Source organism: Rhinolophus sinicus, chromosome 5 (assembly GCF_057876585.1).
Source record: "Rhinolophus sinicus isolate RSI-liver-muscle chromosome 5, RSI-T2T, whole genome shotgun sequence".
Classification (NCBI taxonomy): Eukaryota; Metazoa; Chordata; class Mammalia; order Chiroptera; family Rhinolophidae; genus Rhinolophus; species Rhinolophus sinicus.
Window position 1 is genome coordinate 75,149,259 of NC_142505.1, and position 21,951 is coordinate 75,171,209.

A 21,951-nucleotide genomic window follows, 5' to 3' on the forward strand; every position below is an offset into this window, starting at 1 on the left:
GATTAGCTCCCCAGTGGACTGGGCACGTGCTTTTCAGATCTGAAATCTGTGCATCTCTCGAGTTCTACCTCGCTCCCTCAGTTCCCACATCCAATCCAACAACCAGATGCTGTTGATTTTATCCACTGAACACCTCTTGAATCTATCCTCCTCTTTCCGTCTTTGCTGTTAGTTGCATCTGAGTAATTTCCTCACCAGCATTACAACTTCTTTTGGCCCCTTCCAGCCCACTTTCCTCTGGTAGCTGACATGGAGCCGTCTTTTAAAACCAATTTGATCGTTCCCCTTTAAGAGCTGTGCTCCTTCAAGCCTTAGGGAGGGAAGGGCTGAAAGCTCCCACTTTTATTTCCTAAAATCAAAGTGAAATCAGAGGGTATGAAGAAACTTAATACTAAAGGGAAAGTTTGACTCCCAACTCAGTAAAGTTCAATTTAAAAAATATTCACTATTTTCAGATTTATAAATTAATTACCAAACATAATCATTATGATGTAAGTTGAATTCTTCCCGTCCCTTCCTTTGCAGTGTGAGAGTAGTCTTTTAAATCAGTTATCCGCATTTGAACCTCCTTCCTTAGGACTGAGGATGTTTGTAATATTTATTAGTTATGAATGTGTAGAGTACCCCTTTCACAAGCATATTGATTCACAGTCCTATCCATTAATTCTTTCAGAAACATTTTGGGGTGAGATGGGTGGTGGCCCGAGAGCACCATGGTGACTCTTCTCTCCCAGCATCTTCCTGCAGTAACTCAGAGATTAGAATAATCAGTGACATGGAGAGGCCTCCTGGAGCCTTCTGCTAAGCCCCAAACACTCCCTCCTAAGGGAACTATGCAGATTTAGAACGCTTAGAAGTCGCTCTGTGTGCTCCCTGGGTGAAGGGTGGTCTGGACTCCCAGAGGCCTGAGAGTGGATCTTACTCTTTGAAATACGCCCTGGCCCGTTTGGGGTGCCTCTCGCTGATCCAGGTGGCCCCCTCTGCACATCAGCCTTCGCAAAGCCTGCCGTCCTGCAGACACCATTTTGGGATTCCAATCTGCAGCAACAAAAGCTAGATGACAGTAAAATAATGTCTACTGGCTTCTAAAGTTAACGCGTGAACTTTCTGCTTTTGTGACTGTGTAGAAAATCATGTTCTAATCCTAAGGAGCTGTCACCTGGGTCTGTCTTGTTAAGGTTTGAGGATTTATCAAGAGCATGCCAACATTTCAGGAGACGCAAACAAAATATTATGTTCAAAGACAGCCTAATCCAACAAGTTCATACATAACTTGTCTTAGTTTCGAGGCAACCTGCAATTTCAGAAGTATACTGTTAAGAGGGAAGCAAACGGGGATACGCTGAGCTGCTCTTAGATGATGGTGCCAGCGCCCTCTCTCTCCCAGTTAGGTCACAGTACCTAGTCATGGAAAACTTGTGACTTTTAACATCACTGAGAACTGATGTTACAAATCAGTGTTCTACTCGAGTCACAATGTATTCTTTGCTAACAATAATGATTACTGATGATAAATTTACATGTCTCATTTTTTTAAAAGAATAAAACAAATGGTTATTATACTAACATGTTGATGGCCAAAGCTAGACCAAATAATGTTTTAAGTTCTGAATAATAACCTTTACCAATCATTTTTGTGTGTGTGTGCATATATTCTCTTGGAGATTTTACCATAAAATTCTAGGTATTTCTGTGTCATGGGCAAATTTATTATATTATTAAACAAAATCATTCATCCATTGTATATACATCAGAGTAAGTTTCCTGTTAAGACCATTTTCTCAACATGTTGTGCTTGTATTTTAGAAAAGGCGCCGGCGGATTGACAGAAGCATGATTGGTGAGCCCACAAACTTTGTGCACACGGCCCACGTGGGATCAGGGGACCTGTTCAGTGGGATGAATTCAGTAAGTATGTCGGTGGGACATGTGCACGAGGCCTCTGTGTGACAGGGACACACGTTTTTGGTGATTACACTGTGCTAAGTGAATTTGTAGACATCGAATATAAATAATGTGAGATAGAAGAGAGAAAATGAATAATGAAAAATTAATTTCTCATCTAATTTGCCAAGTAATGCATTTGTTTGTATTTCTGGTACTAAACTCTTCACAGCTACCTTTCTCCTCAATAAATACTTTAAAGGATTTAGCAGTAAGATATGTAGGACGAGAAATAAGAAAAAAGGGATCTTATCTGCTGTCTTTTGTAGCGGTTTCAGTGAATTTCAGAAAAGACTTATTTAGCTGAACTCTTTTATTCCTTAATTTTTGTCTAAGAGAAAAACAGTGCAGTATAATAGAAGCCCCACCAAATGAGGGTTTTTGTTAGGGCTCTGCCCTATAGCTGTAGTAAACCGATGTGTTTAAATGAGCCCAAAGTGTTTAGAACCAGAAAATCACAAGGCTTTTTATAAACACAAAATTATGATCCCTTGTATACTCACTGGATGGTGTTAACAAAAAAGACTTAACAAGAGAAAAGACTTAACATAGGTAGGTGGGTATCCTGGATACGGCAAACTTCAGTTACTAGGTAAGCAAAGGAAGGACATTTCTACTTTCTGTGAAAGGAAACGGCTTGTTTGTTTTAAATCTGTAGGAAAAATACTTTGTTTTATTCAACTGCTTTTTGTGGAAATGTAAGAGGTTGTCAGGTTGCTGTCAAAATGTAATTCAGTAGCTTTGCTGAAAAGACTAAATGGGACCCTATGACCTGTGTTACTACGGTTAATATAAATAGAGTGAATGGTTTCAAATTTGTTATATATGTTGAATTTTAATCTTTCTCATCAACAAGTATCTTTAGGTTTTAGGAATATCTATATAGGACAAATGAACATTTTAGTTCATGGTATTTAACTTTTAAAATCTTGTTTATACACATCTCAGAATTTCCTTTCAGAGTCCCACTGGCATTCGTGTGTGACTCTTCCATCGACATAGGTAGAACTTAGGACTGGTCCTTGCTTGCAGTGCTGCCATGTCTCCGAGCTCTTCCGCTGAGATGCAGGAGCTACACAGGCCCTCAGTGGAGGTTCTACCCTGCAGCCTCCATGCAGCTTTCTCTGCGTAGTGATGTGGACTTTTTATGAAGTAGTCTAGCTGTTTAGACCCAAATAAGGGCTCTTCATAGTCACGGCCTGTATTAGTTGTCGTGGCTCTCACAGCCCCTCCCCCCAGAGCTCCAAGTCGTTAGGCCGAGGATTGTGAAATCCCGGTTTTCTGAGCGATCCAGTGATAGTTCTCACTTGTAGAAGCCTGACTCTGAGAGAGAATTGTTCTGTGCGGTACAGTGCACAGAAGACAAAACCACAAGTAGACATGCTGTTTATCCAAAGAAATATTTTTTTTTAAGTTTGTCCATCCTAAGAACTGAGCAGCGGGGATGAGGCCGTGACTGGATGCACATGAAATAGCCAGGCTACGCGGGCTCCTGGGTGGTCAGATGACTTGGGAGTTTCTTTTCCCCCCATATACATGGTTCTTCCCAGGACTACCTTTCACACTAACTTCTCAATAGAAAAGGTTTCTGTGGCCCTTTTTATAATAGAGCCCTATTGTGTAAACTATTGTATGTCCACAGTTACCACAGTACATTCAAGCTCAACACTGAAGGGTTAGAAAAAAATCCAAGTCTTTTAGTTTCAAATTGAAGAACTAATTCGTGGAGGAAAAAGAATCTGCATGGGCTCATGTACAGATACAAAGATGCCGTTTTTAAACAGGCCTGAAATATCTGTAAGAGCTAACACGTCACATTAGGTGGGGAATTATTTGGTACCAAGGTGAAACCAACTTTGTGGTACAAAACATGATGCAATTTACCAGAAAGGAGCAGCAAATGAATTTGGGCTGATGGCACAGGTCACGGCTGCTTCAGACTGAGATGTCCTTATAAGGGGGCCGGCTGGTAGATTTCAGTCATGTTACCTCCCACTCTTCTGAGGTAGTCTTTTGACTACAGCAACACATTATGTAAAATCATAGGCCTTAGAGGTTCCACATCAGGAAGTTTTTCAGTAAATGGGTAAACGTGTGCCCGTTTTAAGAGCCAGTCGTATTTTCTCTCTCAAAGCCTTTTGGATCTATTCTCTTCTATTAGAATGTATTGAAACCTGCCTTGCTCCAACAATAACTTAGACAAGTATTACTGCTTTCTGTAAACATATTGACTCAGGGTCACCAAAGCACCTTGCGTGTCATGTTTTCTGCTGTATTTCATGTGGATGGATGGTGTCCCCACATCCCAGTCGTAAAAGGGCCCTCTGAGCGGATTCCGTGTGTGAGACCCACTGCTCTGCTGATTCTTCGCGGTTAGCTCAGCCCCCCAAAGCTGCCTCATGGGTCCTTTTTCTAGCAACCTAGCCTGATTTTCTTATTCTCTGTTTCCAATGGACATGAATAAGATTGGAATAATGATGACACAGAAAGCACGTCATAGTTTGCAAACAACTTTATATGCCTTTGTTTCAGCAAAGAAAGAAAATACCCCAGTAATGTAGTTAGAAGAGATTATCATTTTAACCATTTTACAGATAAGAAGCCAGATATTGAAAGAAGATAGTTTACCCAGAGTTACAACACTCATAAATCTGGACTACAGTCCAGGTCCTTGGATTCTCAGACTCTTAGTTTATCAGACTGTATCAAGTATGTAAATTTTACCACATGGCCTTTAAAAATTATTTTTTGCTGGTGTACTTACACTTAGTTTTCTGATTCTATTTAAGTATTTGAGGTGATCATACATGTGAGGTGTCTATAAATTAAGAAGATACTTGAGATTGAGGAACTGAAAGTTGAGTATGATTGGTATACTTTTGACTACTTTTGGTAATGTTACCAAGTACCTTGTGAACTACAAAAAATGATTTTGTTTTGTATTTGGGGATGAGGGAGTTGTGGCTAAAGTTTTAATTACTCACCCCACCATTTGCTGTTTCTGTCTTGTTTTAGGTTAGCTCCATTCAGAACCAAATGCAGTCCAAGGGAGGCTACGGGGGCGGGATGCCGGCCAGCGTGCAGCTCGTGGATACGAAGGCAGGATAGCCCCCCCTCCCGTGAGTACGTGGATTGGGCCGCACAGCGGGGGGCTAAGAGCTAGATAAGGGGACCCTGGAACAACACGGGTTTGGCCTGTACAGGTCCACTTACACGTGAATTTTTTTTTCCTTACGACTGTCTTAATATAGCCTTTTGTCTAGCTTACCTTATAAGAAGACAATGTACAGTAATACATACAACATGCAAATACGAGGTAATTGCTATTGTCAGGTTGACAGTACGCTGTTAGCTTACGGGGGTCAGTGCCCTCATGTTGTTTAGGGGTCGCCGGGGTTTTCTTCTGGTTTTTAAAAATTGTGAACAAAAAGCAAAAATATTTTCCTTGGCTGGGTATTTTAAGTGATAGTCCCAGTATTACTGCAGCTTGAATATTAGTTTTAGGTGACTCTTATGAAAACTTGAAATACTTTAAGACATCTGGTTGGGGAGGAGGCCTGAGAATCTGGTGACAAAGTGCCATTTGTGTGTCTTTCAAACAGTGTAGTTACTATTTTGATTATTTATACTGTGTGGGAGCCCATGTTTAGTGAAGTAATTTTATATTTATTGATAAAGTTTTAATTATCACCTTTTAGAAGGATGAACTCCTACAAGTGTAAAACTAATTTGGTTTTTCTTTTGGTTTTGTAGGTCATTGTGAATTTCTGTGTTTTCTCTTTCCACTAGTCTTCAATTTTTTTTTTGTCGTGACTGCTTTTCTTTTCTTTTCAATTACAACAAAGAAGTGTGATGGCATCGCGTTCATCCTGTTGTGACATCACTGTCCTGCTCCGAAGCAGCTGCTGTCAGGTGACTCCTGCGTTTCCTCCAGCTGACACACGTGGCTGTGGACTCACGGCAGTGCTGTAGATTGTGGCCGCAATCCCAGTTTTTATCAATATGGATCTGGTCGTAGCATGATCTTTTTTGTGAATGCTAGCACTGTTTTGCATTTTCTTTTCCATTTTAAACATCTCTTCACCGCCAACCCTCTGCCTTATGATTTTATTGGTAAGGATCTGCTATCTGTTATTTCGTCACCATTTATGTATATTTTGGAAGGTATGAGACCCATAAGCACAACGATCATTTGAAACTTCAGCAGAATAGATGTCTGCATGCTTTAAGAAGTTGCTTCGTATGGGAGCCCACGGGCTGATGATACTGCTGCTATTAGAGAAAGGTTAGCTGTGGCACCAGGTCACATCAGTTTCACAAAAAAGGTAACTTGTAGCTTATTTTAGAAGTATGACTTTTTGGTCTATTTAGTTAGAATTACAATAAAAAGAAAAGTTTGCATTCCTTCTGTTGTAAATGTTCAATATATTTATTTTGAGAGCAAGGACCTGTGATTGTAAGCAGGTGTGGCTGTATCTGAGTGTTGTGGTAACACCCTCCTCCCGTCTGGCTCTGGGCATCTTAGTAGCTGTTTATATCTTTTGTATTCCTTCGTTTTTACTTGTTTTCATTTTATGTTTCATATTATGGTGCCCAGTTTCCAGGAGCAGTGTGGTGAGCTTCTGGCCTGTCCTCCTACCTGCAGACGCAGTGGCCTTTCCATACTTTGCATATTTCGGGGCAGTGGAAAATACTGACCCGGCTGAATCGTCCCACCTCTATGGGACGTTTCTTAGGTTCCAAAATGTTTATTCTTACAAATTTCTATAAATGCTTTTCCTTCCCCATAAGCCAGTTAGGATTTACATTTTAACAAGAATGCAAACCACTGTCTCTGTCCCATCCAGCCTTGTCTAACGACATTTGGTAGAATTAACATTTCCTGCAGCAAATGGGGCTTAATTAATTGAAAACTTAGTGCTAAGGAATTAGGCAATTGAAAGTGATTGTTTTGTTATCCCTTTCCCCTCACCTTAGTCCCAGGTTTTTATGAAATAGGTAACTGAATAAATACTGGGTGTGTGTAGGCAAAACATAAAAGCATTGCTCCCCCAATTCTTTTAATGTACCCGGGACGGGCGAGCGAGGCACGATATTGATTACTCAGTCCTTGTGCTTTGAGCCTTTGTAGGTGTGTCAAGCAGAATCGTGTCAAGGGAAACGTATGCCTACTAATCACAACAGGCATCTTGCAGTTCGTATAGTAACTTCTAGTCACCTGGTGTCATTTATCCCTTGTGCAGCTGTCCTGCAGGGGCACTGCTGTGCACCAACTCCAGAAAAGACGGACTTGATTTCCTGCATTGGCAACTCGGGTGCCATGTAGCCTACTTTTATTTTGACTTTTAAAATACATACAGTTTTTATAGTTGTCATCTGACTCCTGGAACTACAATACAGGGAAGCCAGGGTCACTTTTCCCCAGCACATAATTTGATTTTACTTTTTTCCAATCGCTATCTTTTCTGCTTCTTCAAGGACCAACTACTCCCGTGGGCATGTCCCCATGGTAAGCACAGGGCCACCACTGACTTCCTGGCATAGTGGCCACACTCTGTACAAGGCCATGCCAAGGAAGGTGCCGTACATTCAAGAGTACCAGAAATTCTAAGATAGAACTTTGGGCACAAATTTTCTAGGACAGCTTGAAGATATCTGAGTAGGAGGCAGCTTTCCCACGTTCCTAAGTGGGATTGTAACTCTCAGGAGGTCAATTGGTCCCCAGAGCAATGTATCTCATTTTAAAATTGAAGCTAATTAAGTAGGATTGACTGTTAATAACTTTGCTGAAATACATGCTTGTAACTGTTAAGCAAGGGAAAGTGAATGAAGGTCTAATGACACAGGTTCTTCTCTGGGTCTTTGTGCTGCTGGGCGAGTGGGCCCAGCACCTGCCTCCACAGGGATGTGTCAGCTTCCACTCGGGATTAAATTAGAGCAGTTCTAGAGAGCAAGTTTGCCTTGATTTTGTTTAAAATGACTTCTGCTCAGCACCCAAAAGATAAAATTGACATATTTTTATAATATAAGCATACTTTTTTTGTACATTGTGTTCATTCTTAAATAGAGTTCAGTGTTGGCTTGTAGATATTAAAAAGAAATTATTGATTCAATAAATGTTTTCTTTCAATCCTTGTTTGACTTTGCCTTTCAATTTTTTTTTACCTTTCTAGAAATCACCAAATTCACTTAGAGCACCTTTTTAGCATTATATTTTCATTTAAGGCTGTCATGCAGAAATAATTTATCACTTTTCTCTCTAAAGGGGATTTCAATTTCTAAGATATAATCTTTGACTTCACCTTATAATTTAACAAATGTCTAGTCAGAATGAACATTGAATGTTTGGAAATAGGACTTTTTATTTAAATAACCCTTTTCTCCAAATTTTCATTGTCTGTCAACATCACAAATGATTTCAAACAAAGAAATCAAATACCTCTTCAGTTTTTCAGGCTGAAGCATTTTGCCTTCAGAGTATATGCAGGATTTAAATAAAATTAAAGAATTCTGTTCCTCACCTATACTTGTTGCAGGTCAAGTGCTTAATAGCTTCATGTAGTGACCAGCTACCATAATAGACAGTACAGAGCATTTCCAACATCACTGAAAGTTTAGGACAGACACTGGTTCCCCATTGGGGCAGTTTTGTTTCTCAGGGACCACTTAGCAATATCTGGCAGTCACAACTGAGGAAGGGTGTGGAACAGGCTGCTGACACCGGGTGGGAGTAGAAACCAGGGAGGCGGCTCAACACGGGCCAGCCCCCCAGTGTCACAGAGCCACGCTGAGACACCCTGGTTCAGAGCAAAGAATATCTACTGTGTTTCCCCGAAAATAAGCCCCGGTTAGGATCGTCAGCCAGATGGACACATTTAGTACGTTATGACGATGTTCCAGAAGAAGATGACATGACTGTACTTGAATAAATGTAGATTGTACATGAAAAAATAAGACATCCCCTGAAAATACGCTCTAATGTGTCTTTTGGAGCAAAAATTAATATAAAATCCAGTCTTATTTTCGGGGAAACATGGTATGTACTCACGAAATACATCTTGTTAGATGGGTCAAATGCTGAGAGGAGCTCCGGTAGGCTTGGCTGAATCATGAGAACTGCTACACAACATTCTAAAACAGAAAAATCAATGAGAAAAGTATCACCAAAGAATATTTCACAAAGTTTTGATAATTTTTGTCCTCATCTTATGTCCAAAGACTCTAAAAAGAAATTGGGTTAAGATGAAGTTCCTTGACTGAAAAAACAAACACGATGTAAAGTTTTTTGTTGGGCTAAAATACTGACAATCCAGGAAGACATCCCAGTTAAGAAGCGAAGTACCTGAAGAAACTGATGTTTGTGTATCAGGAGCTGTATTTTGAGCACGTTTTCAAAGGACATGCATAAAATGGAGGCGGGAGGGCTCATTCATGAGCACAAAAAGTAGGACAAATCTATAGTGTCAGGGACGGTCTGGAATTTTATGTTAAAACTTGTGAAAATGCAAAAATCTACAAATGGTATAGACAAGGAGGAATTATAGCCTCTTGTTAAAATATGCTTTTAGCAGACTGGAAAGAAAACAGTTGAAATTTTAGCTTCAATTTATTGTCTCCATCCAGAGTGGTCCAGCAAGGGAACTTAATAAATGACTCATGTTAATCTGTCTTTTTATATTTTGGCACCTTAACTTTTAGTTTTTTGTTTCCAAGACTATGTTTTTGTTTTGTTTTGTTAAGTGCTTTCAACCAGATACATGCAACCTCTGGGCTCCTTTTGACCTCTACCCTTATCTTCTTAATCTCATCTTAAAAAGTTTTCTATCTGGCCTGCCTTTGATGCATAGAAGAAAAAAAAAGGTTTACTAGAAAAGCTACTTCCTGAATAAGGGGCTCCAAATGTTTGACCTGGGTCCTTTCAGCAGTTGCTAAAAGAGTGATGACCTTGGTATTTGAAGAAAGGATGATTTTAGTCTCATTGGAAGGTAACAGCAGGGGAGTAAAGACAATGTCTGGTTCTAACCCCCAATTTTCTCTTGTAAATCCAAGCTCCAGCGTTCACTAGAGCGTTACAACTCAGTAAAACACACATGTTCAGTAGCTTCAGACAGATAAATGTGCTGATAGCCTGCCTTGGGAGCCCAGAAAGGGTTCCTAGGCACAGGTTTTTAGTTTTGTTTTGCTTCTCTAAAGGAGTAGCAAATGCAGCAACTTCTTTAAAATCTTCAGAGCTTTACTTTTTTGTACTATTCTTAATTTCAGTCATCTACACAGTCACCCTGTGTGTCTGCTTCTCAACATGACTGACTGACTCCTTCACTCAACCCCTAGGGTAGTTGTGGGCTGTGAGCTCCCACAGGCTGCCCACCTGCCCGTGTGCACGGGGCACTCTGGACCTGCGTGCTCGGGCAGTGTCAGAAAACACTTCAGTTGCTGTTTCTGGGTTGCTTTATCAGAAATAGCCCAAAGAAGAGGTAAAAAATCACTAGTGACTGCTTTTGGCAGAGCCACCCAGATAAAGAATTTCAAAATGGAAATATTTCTGAGTTGAAATTCTTCCCAGTTTTCTGGAATATCAGTTTTGTCCCATAAAATTTTTTCACAAATGTCTGTAGATAATGCCTCTGATATTCGCTGCTTGGAAAGTGTTTTAGTCCATTCTGGCTGTTGTAACAAAATACCTCAGACTGGGTAGCTTATAAACAACAGAAAAAGATATTTCTCACAGCTTTGGAGGCTGCAGTCAAAGATCAGGGTTCTGGCATGGGGGGATGAGGGCCCCCTTCTGGGTTACAGACCTCGTACCTTCACATGGTAGGGGTGGCTGGATCTTTCCAGACCCTCACAAGGCACTAATCCCACTCATGAGAGCTATACCTGAAGGCCTCACCTGATACCACCTTTGGCGTTAGGATTTCAGCAGGGATTCTGGGCAGCCTGAAACAGACCACAGATAGCACAGGGGTGTAGGGATGAGTGCCTGGATCGTCCCCTGTACGTGCAGCCACCGCCTACTTGTGCACAATGGCGCTCAGTCCACTAGCATAGCAGGATCAGCTATTACTGCAACCCAGAAACTCACAAGCAGCCCGTTCTCCCTCTTTCCAGCCTGACATTCCTGAAGCAAACTAATGTGGCAGGTAAACACTCGGGGAAAAAAATCACTAAGTCACGTGAGAGATGAGAAGTTAAAGGAAATGGAGGATTCCTGTGGTCCAACCTGTTATTAACAGGAATTTGCTAAAACGTGAAAGTTTTTTTTACAAAAAGAAAGCAAAGGAGATGCTCTGGAGAGAAAAGAATATAAAAAAGGAATGACCTTGTCATTTGTGTTTTGAAATTTCAACAACTTGCTTTTGCGTTTATACTCTCACACTTCACAGTCCTCAGTTGATCTTTTGTTCTGAAGACTCACGTATCCAGCTTTGGGAAATTACATTATTTCTCCAACTATTTCTCCTTCTCCTGAGGATTATCAGATTTCTCAGCAGCAACAGTGAGATCTAGAATGTAATACAGCACTTGCCTCAAACTTCTCAGAGAAATCATTTTGAACTAGTTTTCTATGTACAGCTGAAGTCTCAATGCAGTGAGACTGCAAAATGAAGACGATCAGAGCTGCAGGGAATCACAAATCTTTCCACACACCCCGCCTGAAAACACCTTGAGAGTATGCTTTGCAGGAACAGGTAGAACAAATCTAGTCATGTAATTAAATCTCAGGATTTCTAGGTCTGAAGCAAACCTAGAAAGCAATGTATCCAAATTAGAATGAGAAGATTTTAGGAAAAGTGGTTACAAGAAGCATAATTAAATGGATAGCATTTAATAGCTGGAAGATTCATGCATTCAAAAAGTTTTTATTGAGCACCATGTGCCCACTTTTAGTGAACAATTCCTCTGCCCTCCATGGAGCTTTCATCCTAGTGGTGGGGCATGCAGACACAGACAGGAAGCCAAATGAGTAAACTGAGAAAAGATTAGAAAATGATGAGTGCTCTGGACAAACAGCCGGGGATATGGAAGAGGAACTGCAGTTTAAAATACCACGCTGAGGGACGGACGGGTGGCTCAGTTGGTTAGAGCGCAAGCTCTGAGCAATGCGGCTGCCAGTACGAGTCCCACATGGGCCAGCGAGCTGCGCCCTCTGCAACTAGAATAAAGTCAATGAGCTGCCGCTCAGCTCCTGCCCGGGGGCCAGATGACTCGGTTGGAGAGCGAGCTCTCAACCACAAGGTTGCTGGTTTGACTCCCACAAGGGATGGTGGGCTGCGCCCCCTGCAACTAACAACGGCAACTGGACCTGGAGCTAAGCTGCGCCCTCCACAACTAAGACTGAAAGGACAATAACTTGACTTGGAAAAAGTCCTGGAAGTACACACTGTTCCCCAATAAAGTCCTGTTCCCCTTCCCCAATAAAATCTTAAAACTGAAAAAAACAAAAAACCATGCTGAAATGGTGATATCGAAACTGAGAAGATCTTAGTAATTTGTTGACAAAACATGTTTTAAATGTCAACAAGCAAAAAGGAAAGAAAATTCTAGATGTTCTGGTATAAACATAAAACATGTCCAAAGATGCAACGTGGTTTTGAGTGACTGATGGATGTACCTTGAGCTCCTAGAACAGGGTCAGCCATGCAAATGACATGATTTGAATGAAATTTAAGAAAAAAATTGTTTGACAGGCAGTTTTAGTGATGAATAATTGTATTTCTTTAAGAGTTAATAACATTTTGGTTGTATAGTGAATTACAGGTACAAAATTACCATATTCAAGTTTTTAAAAATCCAAATGTTAAAGAATTATAGTCACAGAACAGAATGTAAAATTTGAAAACTTGACAAAATTCAGAAGATAGTGTAATAACAGAAAAGAAATGGAGGAACATCAAGTTCTAATCTATGTACATGCTGGGAATTCAAAGTACTCTATATATGTGTGTTAAAAATATATTCTTTAAAGTTATAAAAATAACAAGTGGAAACTTAAATGTAAAAATATAGCCATAACTGGAAGGAAAGACAACTCTATTACAAGCCCCATCTTCTGCTGTATAAAATGATTTGTACAATTCAAGCAATGAAAGTAATGCCTACATTATTTAGAATTAAGGAGGTAATTCTCAGAGAATTCAAAATCAAATAGCTATATAGACTTATTTTTCTTATGAGGCCAGTCTACCCTACTTGGGTTTTCATTTTCTTTATACTACTAATTTCATAATGGTAATATAAAACAAAATAACATTTTAAACAAGAACTATTAGAGATGACCTCAGCAATATAGCTGACTAGGAAGCTCCAGGCCCTTATTCCCCGACAGAAACATCAAATTAATAATACCACCACCACCACCATCAACAACAACAACCAAAAGAGCTTTGTGAGAATTCCAGAAACCAAGTTAATAAGCTGCACCAACCAAGCGAATGCCTAAACAAGAAAAAGCCACACAAAATGGCTGGTGGGTTTGCCTTGCTTGACTCGGAGCGGTGATGAGAATGTTGGCATCATCTGGAAGCCAGGTTGGAGGCTGCTGAAGACTCAAGTGGGTGCCCAGCTTGTTGAAACTGCAGGTGGTCTGCAGACGTGTGGATGCCTGGAGGTAAGAAATTACAGGCAGAGGAACACAACAAATTCAAGTCTTCTGAGGACATGCAGGAATGAGAACCTTATGGAAATAAAGACATTTAAAAGCAGTAGACTTTCTGGGGAACTGCACACACACAGTCCCAGGGAAGATGCAGACCCAGAAAAGGTTTGAGAGGACCATGAACGAGCCTTTAAGCTGGGCTGGTTAGTGAAGGGCTCCCCCTGCAGGAAGCCTCTCAGTAAAGGCTGGGGGAGGGGATTGTTGTTTCAAATGCCCAGAACTCAGCAAAAGACCACAAGACATACAAAGGAAAAACAAGCCATGGCTCCTTAAAAGAACAAAAAAATCTCCGAAAATCAATCTCAACCAAACACAGACCTCTGACTTGACAAAGAATTTAAAACAGTATTAAATATGCAATAGTATTAAATATGCTTAGTAAGCTAAATGAAATCATGGACAGACAACAAAATCAAGGAAAATGACTTTTAAAAAATGAGAATATCAACAGAGGTAGACATTATTAAAGAGAACCAAACAGATTCTGGAGCTGAAAGATACAATAACTGAATTGAAAAATTCACTACAGGGGTTCAACCTCAGACCTGATCAGGCAGAAAAGAGTGTTAGAGAACTTGATGACAGATCATTTGAAATTACTGCGTGAGAGGAGCAAGAAGAAAAAACAATGAAGTGAACAGAGCCTGAGGGATTTATGAGAAGCCATTAAGTGGACCAATATATGCACCAAAAAGTAGGAGCAGAGAAAGGGGACAGAGAGCTTTTTTTTTCTTTTTTAAATGGCTGTAAACATACCAAATTTAAGGAAAGAAATGGAAATTATAAATACAAAAGGCTCGAAAAACAAGTAGGATACACCCAAAGAAACCCACACCAAGACATAATCAAACTGTTGAAAGTCAAAGACAGAATCTTAAAAGCAGCAAGAGCGGAGCCTCAACAAAATTTCAGCAAACAATTCAACTGCATATTATAGACGATTATATGTGGTGACCAACTCGATTTATTCCTGGAATGCAAGAATAGTTCACCATAAGAAAATCAATCAATGTAATAGGTTGGTGCAAGAGTAACTGCGGTTTAAAGGTTAGAAATAATTGCAAAAACCGCAATTACTCTTGCACCAACCTAATAATGCCCCACATTTGCAGTATGATGGGGGAAAAAAGCTGTATGATCATCTCAATTGATACAGAAAACGCACCTGACAAAACTCAACACCCTTTCACAATAAACATTTAACAAACTAGGAATACAAGGGAACTACCTCAACAAAACGATAAAAAGCCCAGAGCTAACATCATACTCAGTGGTGAAAGACTAAAAGCTTTTCCTCTAAGATCAGGAACAAGACAAGGATGCCTGTTTTCACCACATCATGTATTTAACAAAACACTGGGAATCCTGGCCATAGCAGTTAGGCAAGCAAAAAAATGGCATCCAAATGGAACTGGGAAAAGTAGTTATCTGTTCACAGAGGTGATCTGATATGTGAAAGCCCTAATGATTTTACATACGCGCGTGCGCGCATGCGCGCGCGCACAACACACACACACACACACACACACACACACAACTAGTGAATTCAGCAAGGCTGCAAGATATAAAATCAACACAAAAATCAGGTGTTTTTATACACTAACAACAATCTGAAAAGTAAATTTAAAAATTCCATTTACAGTAGCATCAAAAATAGTACAATACATAGTAATAAATATAACCAAGGAGGCAAAAGACCTGTTTGTACACCAGAAACTACAAAACATTAATGAAATTAAAGACAAGTAAACGGAAGGACATTCTGTGTTTGTGGGTTGATAGACATTGTTATGATGTCAGTATCATCCACGGTGATCTACAGATTTAACGCAATCTCTATCAAAATCCCAATGGCATTTTTTGCAGAAATAGAAACATCCATCCTAACATTCATTTGGACTCGCAGGGGCCCTGAAGGGCCAAAATAATCTTGAAAAAGAACAAAGTTGGAAGTATCATGCTTGATTTCAGAACTTACTATAAATCTACAGTGATTACAATAGCGTGGTAGTGGCATAAAGACCGAAATACAGACCAGTGCAATAGAAGAGCGCGCCCAGAAATGAGGTCTATGCGTGCATGGTCAAATGATTTTCAACAAAGATGCCAAGACCACTCAGTGGGTTAAGGCCAGTCTTTTCAAAAAATGGTTCTAGGAAAATTGAATATCCACATGCAAAAGAATAAAGATGGACCTTGTCTTTGTTTATGCTGCTATAACAAAATACCACAGAGTGGGCAACTTTTAAGTAACAGAAGTGTATTTCTCACAGTTCTGGAGGCTGGGAAGTCCAAGATCAAGGTGCCAACATGACTGCCATCTGGTGAGAGGCCTCTTCCTAGTTCATAAGCTGGTGCCTTCCTGCTGTGTCCTCACAAGGTGGGAGAGGCAAGGGCTCTATGAAGCCTCTTCGATAAGAGCACCAATTCCATTCACGAGGGATCTGTACTCATGACTTAAGCCCCATGTACTAAAAGCATCACATACGGCGTTAGAATTTTAACATATCAGTTACGGGGAGGGAACACAAACATTCAGACCATAGCAGACCTTTACCTTATGTGATATACAAAAAATAAAATGAGTCAAAAGACACAAATATAAGACCTAAAACCATAAAATTTTTAGAAGAAGACATTGGGGAGACATTTCATTTGTCAGTGATTTCTTGTAGATCCCACCAAAGCACAGGCGACAAAAGCAAAAATAGATAAAATGGACTACATCAAAATTAAAAACTTCTGTGCATCAAAAAACAATCAACAGAGTCAAAGGACAACCGACAGAACGGAGAATACATTTGCAAATTATGTAACTGATAAGTGGTTATGTCCATAATATATAAAGAACTACAACTTAACAATAGAAAACAACCCAATTAAAATATGGACAAAGGACTAGAATAGATATTTCTTCAAAGATACAAATGAGCTCATGAAGAGATGCTCAATATCACTAATCCCGAGGGAAATGCAAATCAAACCACAGTGAGATACCACCTCTCACCCATTAGGATGGGTACTGACAAAAAAAACACAAAAAACACCAGAAAAAACAAACGTTGGTGAAGATGTGGAGAATTGGAACTCTGTGCACTGTTGGTGGAGATGTAAAAACGGTGTACCTATGGTGGAAAACAGTATGGAGGTTCCTTAAAATATTAAAAACAATACCACCATATGATCCAGCAATCCCACTTCTGGGTGTGTCTCCAAAAGAATTGAGAGCAGAGTCTCAGTGACAGATTTGTACACCCACATTCATGGCGGCATAGTCACAACAGCCACGAGATGGAAGCAACCCAGAGTCCATCAGCAGCTAAATGGAAACATAAAATGACACATAAACATACAATAGATTATTCATCCTTTAAAAGGAAGGGAATTCTGATACATGCTACAATAAAGATGGACCTTGAGGACAGATACTGAGTGAATCAAGCCAGTCACAAAAAGATAAAAACTGTACGATCCCACTTATATGATGTATCTAAAAGAACCAAATTCATAGAGACAAAGCTAAAGAACAGGTCAGATGAACTCATTCAAAGGCAACAGCAGAGTGGAAAACTAAAGGGAATGGAAACAGTAAGAGATGACAGTCCCAGACTAACTCGCGCACACTTCCTCAGAGGTCTCGGATATACAGCTGAGAACTCAACTCATGGCCCCAATCACTGGCATCCTTTCCTCTAGAATTCTTCTCTCAATGCACATGGAGATAAACTCTGAGACCACCTGGGCCCAACATGCAATGCCAGCTGTAATGACCTTGTAACAAAAGGTACCATGGTGGGCACATGGCCGTCCCAAGAACCAGACCCACAAAGGTCGTGGCAGCAGCTCAGGTTGTTGAGCAGCTGCCGGTGCCTGGGGACTGAAGTGTGTCTGACCCCCAGGCAGCGGCCCACACAAGGTCCTTGTGTGCCAGGCGGCGCACAGGAGACGATGCCCAGTGCTTCCCAAGCATCCTCAGGAATTACGGGATAAAGGAATCATGAATGGCTATGGGAAAAACCATTTCATGTTTTCAATAGACGCCTCAGACATCACAGAATGTCACAGACCTTGACATAGCATCCCACATGAAAACCATGTACAAAACCATGATGTGCACATGGGGCTTTCCTAGCGTGCCAGGCACTCAGGAAGGGGAAACCCAGTGCAGCCCAGCCCATTATTCCAGGAAATCAGTGGGTGGCAAACTCCACAAGGATCAAGCAAACTCCTAAGGAGCTTCTCTTGACCTGGGTTTTAGAAGGCAGGGCAGTTCTTTTTCCTTCCTAATGTTGGCGCCATCCTTTCTCTGCTTGGGAGTGTGAACTCAGTGAAGAATTTTGACCCTTGGTATTTCATAAAAGGAAGTGTTTACAAGGACTCATCTCGACTTTCTTTCTAATCTTTTTTTTTTTTTAAGTTTATTGGGGTGCTTTCCAATCTTAATAAACACAGAAGGTAGAACTTCCAGTATAGGTTCAAGCATTGGTTTATTCATTAGACTTTTATTAGTTCCAGATCACCAAAGGCACTTTACAGACCTGGCCTAACGGAGGGAAGGTCCTGGCTGTGGGGTTACATGGCAGGATGGGCCCTGGAGGCAGGGGACCAGGAGACAGTAAACACCAGTTGTCTTACGCACGGGCTTTGCTCACTCTCTCAACCATCTTACTGAATGTCTTTTACTGTCCCGATTTCCTAGATGACAGAACCGATGGTTACAGAGGGTAACTTGCTCAAGGTCAAACAGCTAATAACTGGGTATACTAGTCTTGTAGTTTACGAGCAATATCCTGGGGACATATAGGAACTGGCCTTGACCTACATGCTAGGAATTCCAGGAAGGCCTCACAGGGCCCTGCTGTAGTCATGTGCACACAAACATGCATGTGTGCACGTGTAGAGACGGGTTACGGTAACTCACAATCCCACCGGAACCCTATGATTGAGGAAGGATAGTTGCCTTAAAAAAGAGGCCAGGGGAGTTCTAAGCTGAGGAAAGGCAGGAAAGCTTGTAGGGGAGAATGCAGGGCAGGGTTAGGAACAGCGGGCTAAGTCCACACTGGTCAGCTGCCCACCAGCGCTCATCGCAAAGGAGACAAGCTTTACAGACGAGAAGACAACAGGGTGGAAGAGAGCACTGTCAGCCACTCTGCCAGACTCGCGGCTTTCCTTCCCTGTCGCCTGGATGGAGAGAGAACACCTGGCTCTGAAACCACCAACCTTCCACTCACCAGGAGCCCAGACCCAGCACTGCATTCCAGGCCCTGGAGACCTGGGAGGACGCTCTACTCTTCAAACCAAAAGGTGTAGTAGGCAGGACAGGGTTCGGGATAAACCAGTGCAAAATATTTTTTTTAATTGGAAAATAAAAAACATGGCCAATAAGCAGTAACCCAAAATGCCTGTAACAACCTAGCAGCAGTACCTATCCTGAGGTCAAGGCCACAGTGGGCTTGCTGGCTTTGGGGGTCAGAAGCCAGAAAGGAGCTTCTGTTCTGTTCCAGGTGAGTCTAGAACTCCTGCCACCCTGAGCACCTGTGTCCGCAGCACACCTCCAGATCACGACCCACCACCACCTGTCCCCTGCATGTGCTCCTGGGGACAGAACGAGCTCTTTGGCCCATCTCATGTATTACTGTGCCTCTCAAAGGAAGCCAGGAGCTCCAAAAGGACTTAAATGTCTAACCTTGGTGATGATAGAAAAATAACTACTTCAAAGCTTTTTATAAGCTCCTTAGCATGATTCAGGGTTTTAGTGAAATGAAGTGCTTGACAAGCTGGAATTAAAACCCACAGTCAAGTCCCCTGTGAGGTGCTGCCCTTGGTGCAATCTCAGTGCTGACGAGCAATTTGATATCTAGTGCCCAGCAGACTTTGGGGATGAGACACAGGAGAGACCGTTTGGGTTTTTATTAGGTGTGTGCAGCTGCCCTGAAAGTCTGACATCTTCCATCGCTGCCCATTGGTTTTCCTCTCTCTCCAGTGGCAGCCCACCAGATATTTCATTTGTTAGTCTATCTTGGGTTGGAGTTGTTTTTGACATTAAAAGATTGTGGTAAAATGCACATAAAACTTACCATCTTAACCATTTTTAAGTGTACAGTTCAGCACTGTTAAAATCACACTGTTGTGCAACCAATCTCCAGAACTCTTTCATCTGGCAAAACTGAAAGTCTTGGGTCATTAAACAGCGCCCCGTTCCCCTGCCCACAGCCCCTGGCAAACCACTGTTCTTTCTGTGGCTATGAAGGCGACTTCTCCAGATACCACACGTGAGCAGAATCATGCAGTGCTTGTCTTTCTTTACTGACTTATTTCACTGAGCATAATGTCTGTTCTCAAGGTTCATCCATGTTGTAGCCTGTGTCAGAATTTCTTTCCTTTTTAAGGCTGAATTGATTTCCATGAATGGACAGACCACCTTTTATTTAGCGAGTCATCCACTGATGGACCCTGGGTTGCTTCCACCTCGTGGCTGTTGAGACTATGCCGCCATGAATGTGGGTATACAAGTATGTCTTTGAGACTCTGCTCTCATTCTTTTGGAAGCACACCCAGAAGGTGGATTGCTGGATCATACGGCAGTGCCTTTGGTTTTCTGAGGAATCTCCATATTATTTTCCATGGCAGTCGCACCATTTTACATTCCCATCAACAGTGCACAGAATTCCAATTTCTCCACATTCTTGCCAACATTTGCAATTTGTTTTTTGATAGTACCCATCCTAATGGGGGTGAGCTGATATTTCACCGTGGTTTTGATTTACATTTCCCTCATGATTAGTGACACTGAGCACCTCTTCATGTGCTTACCGGTCATTCGTGAATCTTCTTTGGAGAGATGTCTATTCAAGTCCTTTGCCCACTTTTAAATTGTGGGCTGTTTTTTTGTTGAGCAAGAGATTTTATAACTTAAATTTTTTTGAAGTATTACATATTTGTAAGATTCTATATTTCAACTATGAAAATATGAAATATACACTCTGCTCTCCTGGAGGAGATGGGACTTGAGTCCCTCTTGTTGACAGTGCTGTCATAAACAACTTCGGAAGCTGAAATTCTAGAGGACGCGTGCTTGTATTTATTCAGTGATCCCTTCAGAGACTCCGAAGTGCGGCCTGTCTCTGCCTCAAATCCACCTGAGTTCTTTGCCTTGATAGTCTTCAGGTCCCTTCCATCTCAGGTGGTCTTAATCACATGGGGGCTACATGCTTCCTTCTAGTTTTCCACTCACCATTTTAAATTTTGACTTCCGGTGTGCTCTAACTTAGGGAATAAGAAAACTCTGAGTTCTGTCAACAAGTCAAGCATGTAACTTTAGTACATTTTCTACATGGAATAGATTTTAGTTTTTGGAGCATCTTGATTATTCAAATAGTTGAGGGTGTCTGATAAATGATCGCTAGGTAAAGGTAAGCTTTTAGCCAGCCAAGACTATCTGGGGCAAAGAAATGAAATTCTAGAAAAGGAGGTGTGATGGAGAATTAAGGCAGGAAACCACACAGGAGTGAAGAGGGAGGGAGGGAGGGTGAGAAAGAAAACGTGTGTAACCACTCAGGCAGGGACCGCACAGCTTACAGTGACTGAGCACTTTCTAGGTGTCTGGGCCCTGCCAAAGGATTATCGTGTGTGAACTCACTTCATCCTCACAGCAACAACAAATATAAGGTAGCTTGTTGTTGGTAACCTGTTTTGAGGATCAGAGACCTAAAGCACAGGAAATATACACAACTTCCTCAAGGCCATACAGCTAATAAATGATTGTTATCTACCGCTATATAAATTACCACAAACCACAGCTTAAAACAGCACCATTTAGTGGGTCGGGAGTCTGGACCCAGCTTGGCTGGTCTTCTGCCGAGGGTCTCACAGGCTGTCGTCAAGGTGTCAGCTGACTGCACTTAACCTGGAGGCTTAACTACGGAAGCAGCTCACTCAGGTTGTTGGCAGAATTCATTTCCTTGTAGAACTGAGGCTCCAGCTTCTCGTTGACTGTTGGCTGAAGAAATAGCTGCACGTCCATGTTCACTGCAGCATTATTCATAATTGCCAGGATTTGGAGACAATTAAGTGTCAACAGATGAACGGATAATGTGGTGCACGCGCGCGTGCACACACGTGTGCATGCAGAGGAATATGATTCAGTCTTAAAAATGAAGGAATCCTGCCATTTGTGGCCACATGGGTGAACGTAGAGGACATTATGCTAAGTGAAATAAGCCAGACACAGAAAGCCAAATACTGCATGTCACTTATATGTGGATCTGGTGGTTGTCAGGGGTGAGGGGTGGGGGAAATGGAGAGATGTTGGTCAAAAGGTACAAAGATTCAGTTATGTGGGATGAATAAAT

At 41.4% G+C, this 21,951-nt stretch overlaps 1 protein-coding gene across 8 annotated transcripts in view; it reads left to right on the forward strand.

Moving 5' to 3' along the window:
• CDC42SE2 (CDC42 small effector 2) overlaps positions 1–8,079 on the forward strand; it is a 107,315-nt gene extending 99,236 nt beyond the window's left edge. For 3 of the 8 annotated variants that reach the window (XM_019756133.3, XM_074313466.2, XM_074313470.2), the window contains 3 exons: positions 1,807–1,908; positions 4,960–5,063; positions 5,698–8,079. In XM_019756133.3, coding sequence (XP_019611692.1) covers positions 1,807–1,908; positions 4,960–5,052 — 195 coding nt within the window. In that variant the 3' untranslated portion in view covers positions 5,053–5,063; positions 5,698–8,079. Of the gene's footprint in view, positions 1–1,806; positions 1,909–4,959; positions 5,068–5,697 lie in introns of all 8 variants that reach the window. The other 5 variants (XM_074313468.2, XM_074313472.2, XM_074313471.2 and 2 more) reach the window with 4 other exon arrangements.
• Positions 8,080–21,951: the final 13,872 nt, after the last annotated feature.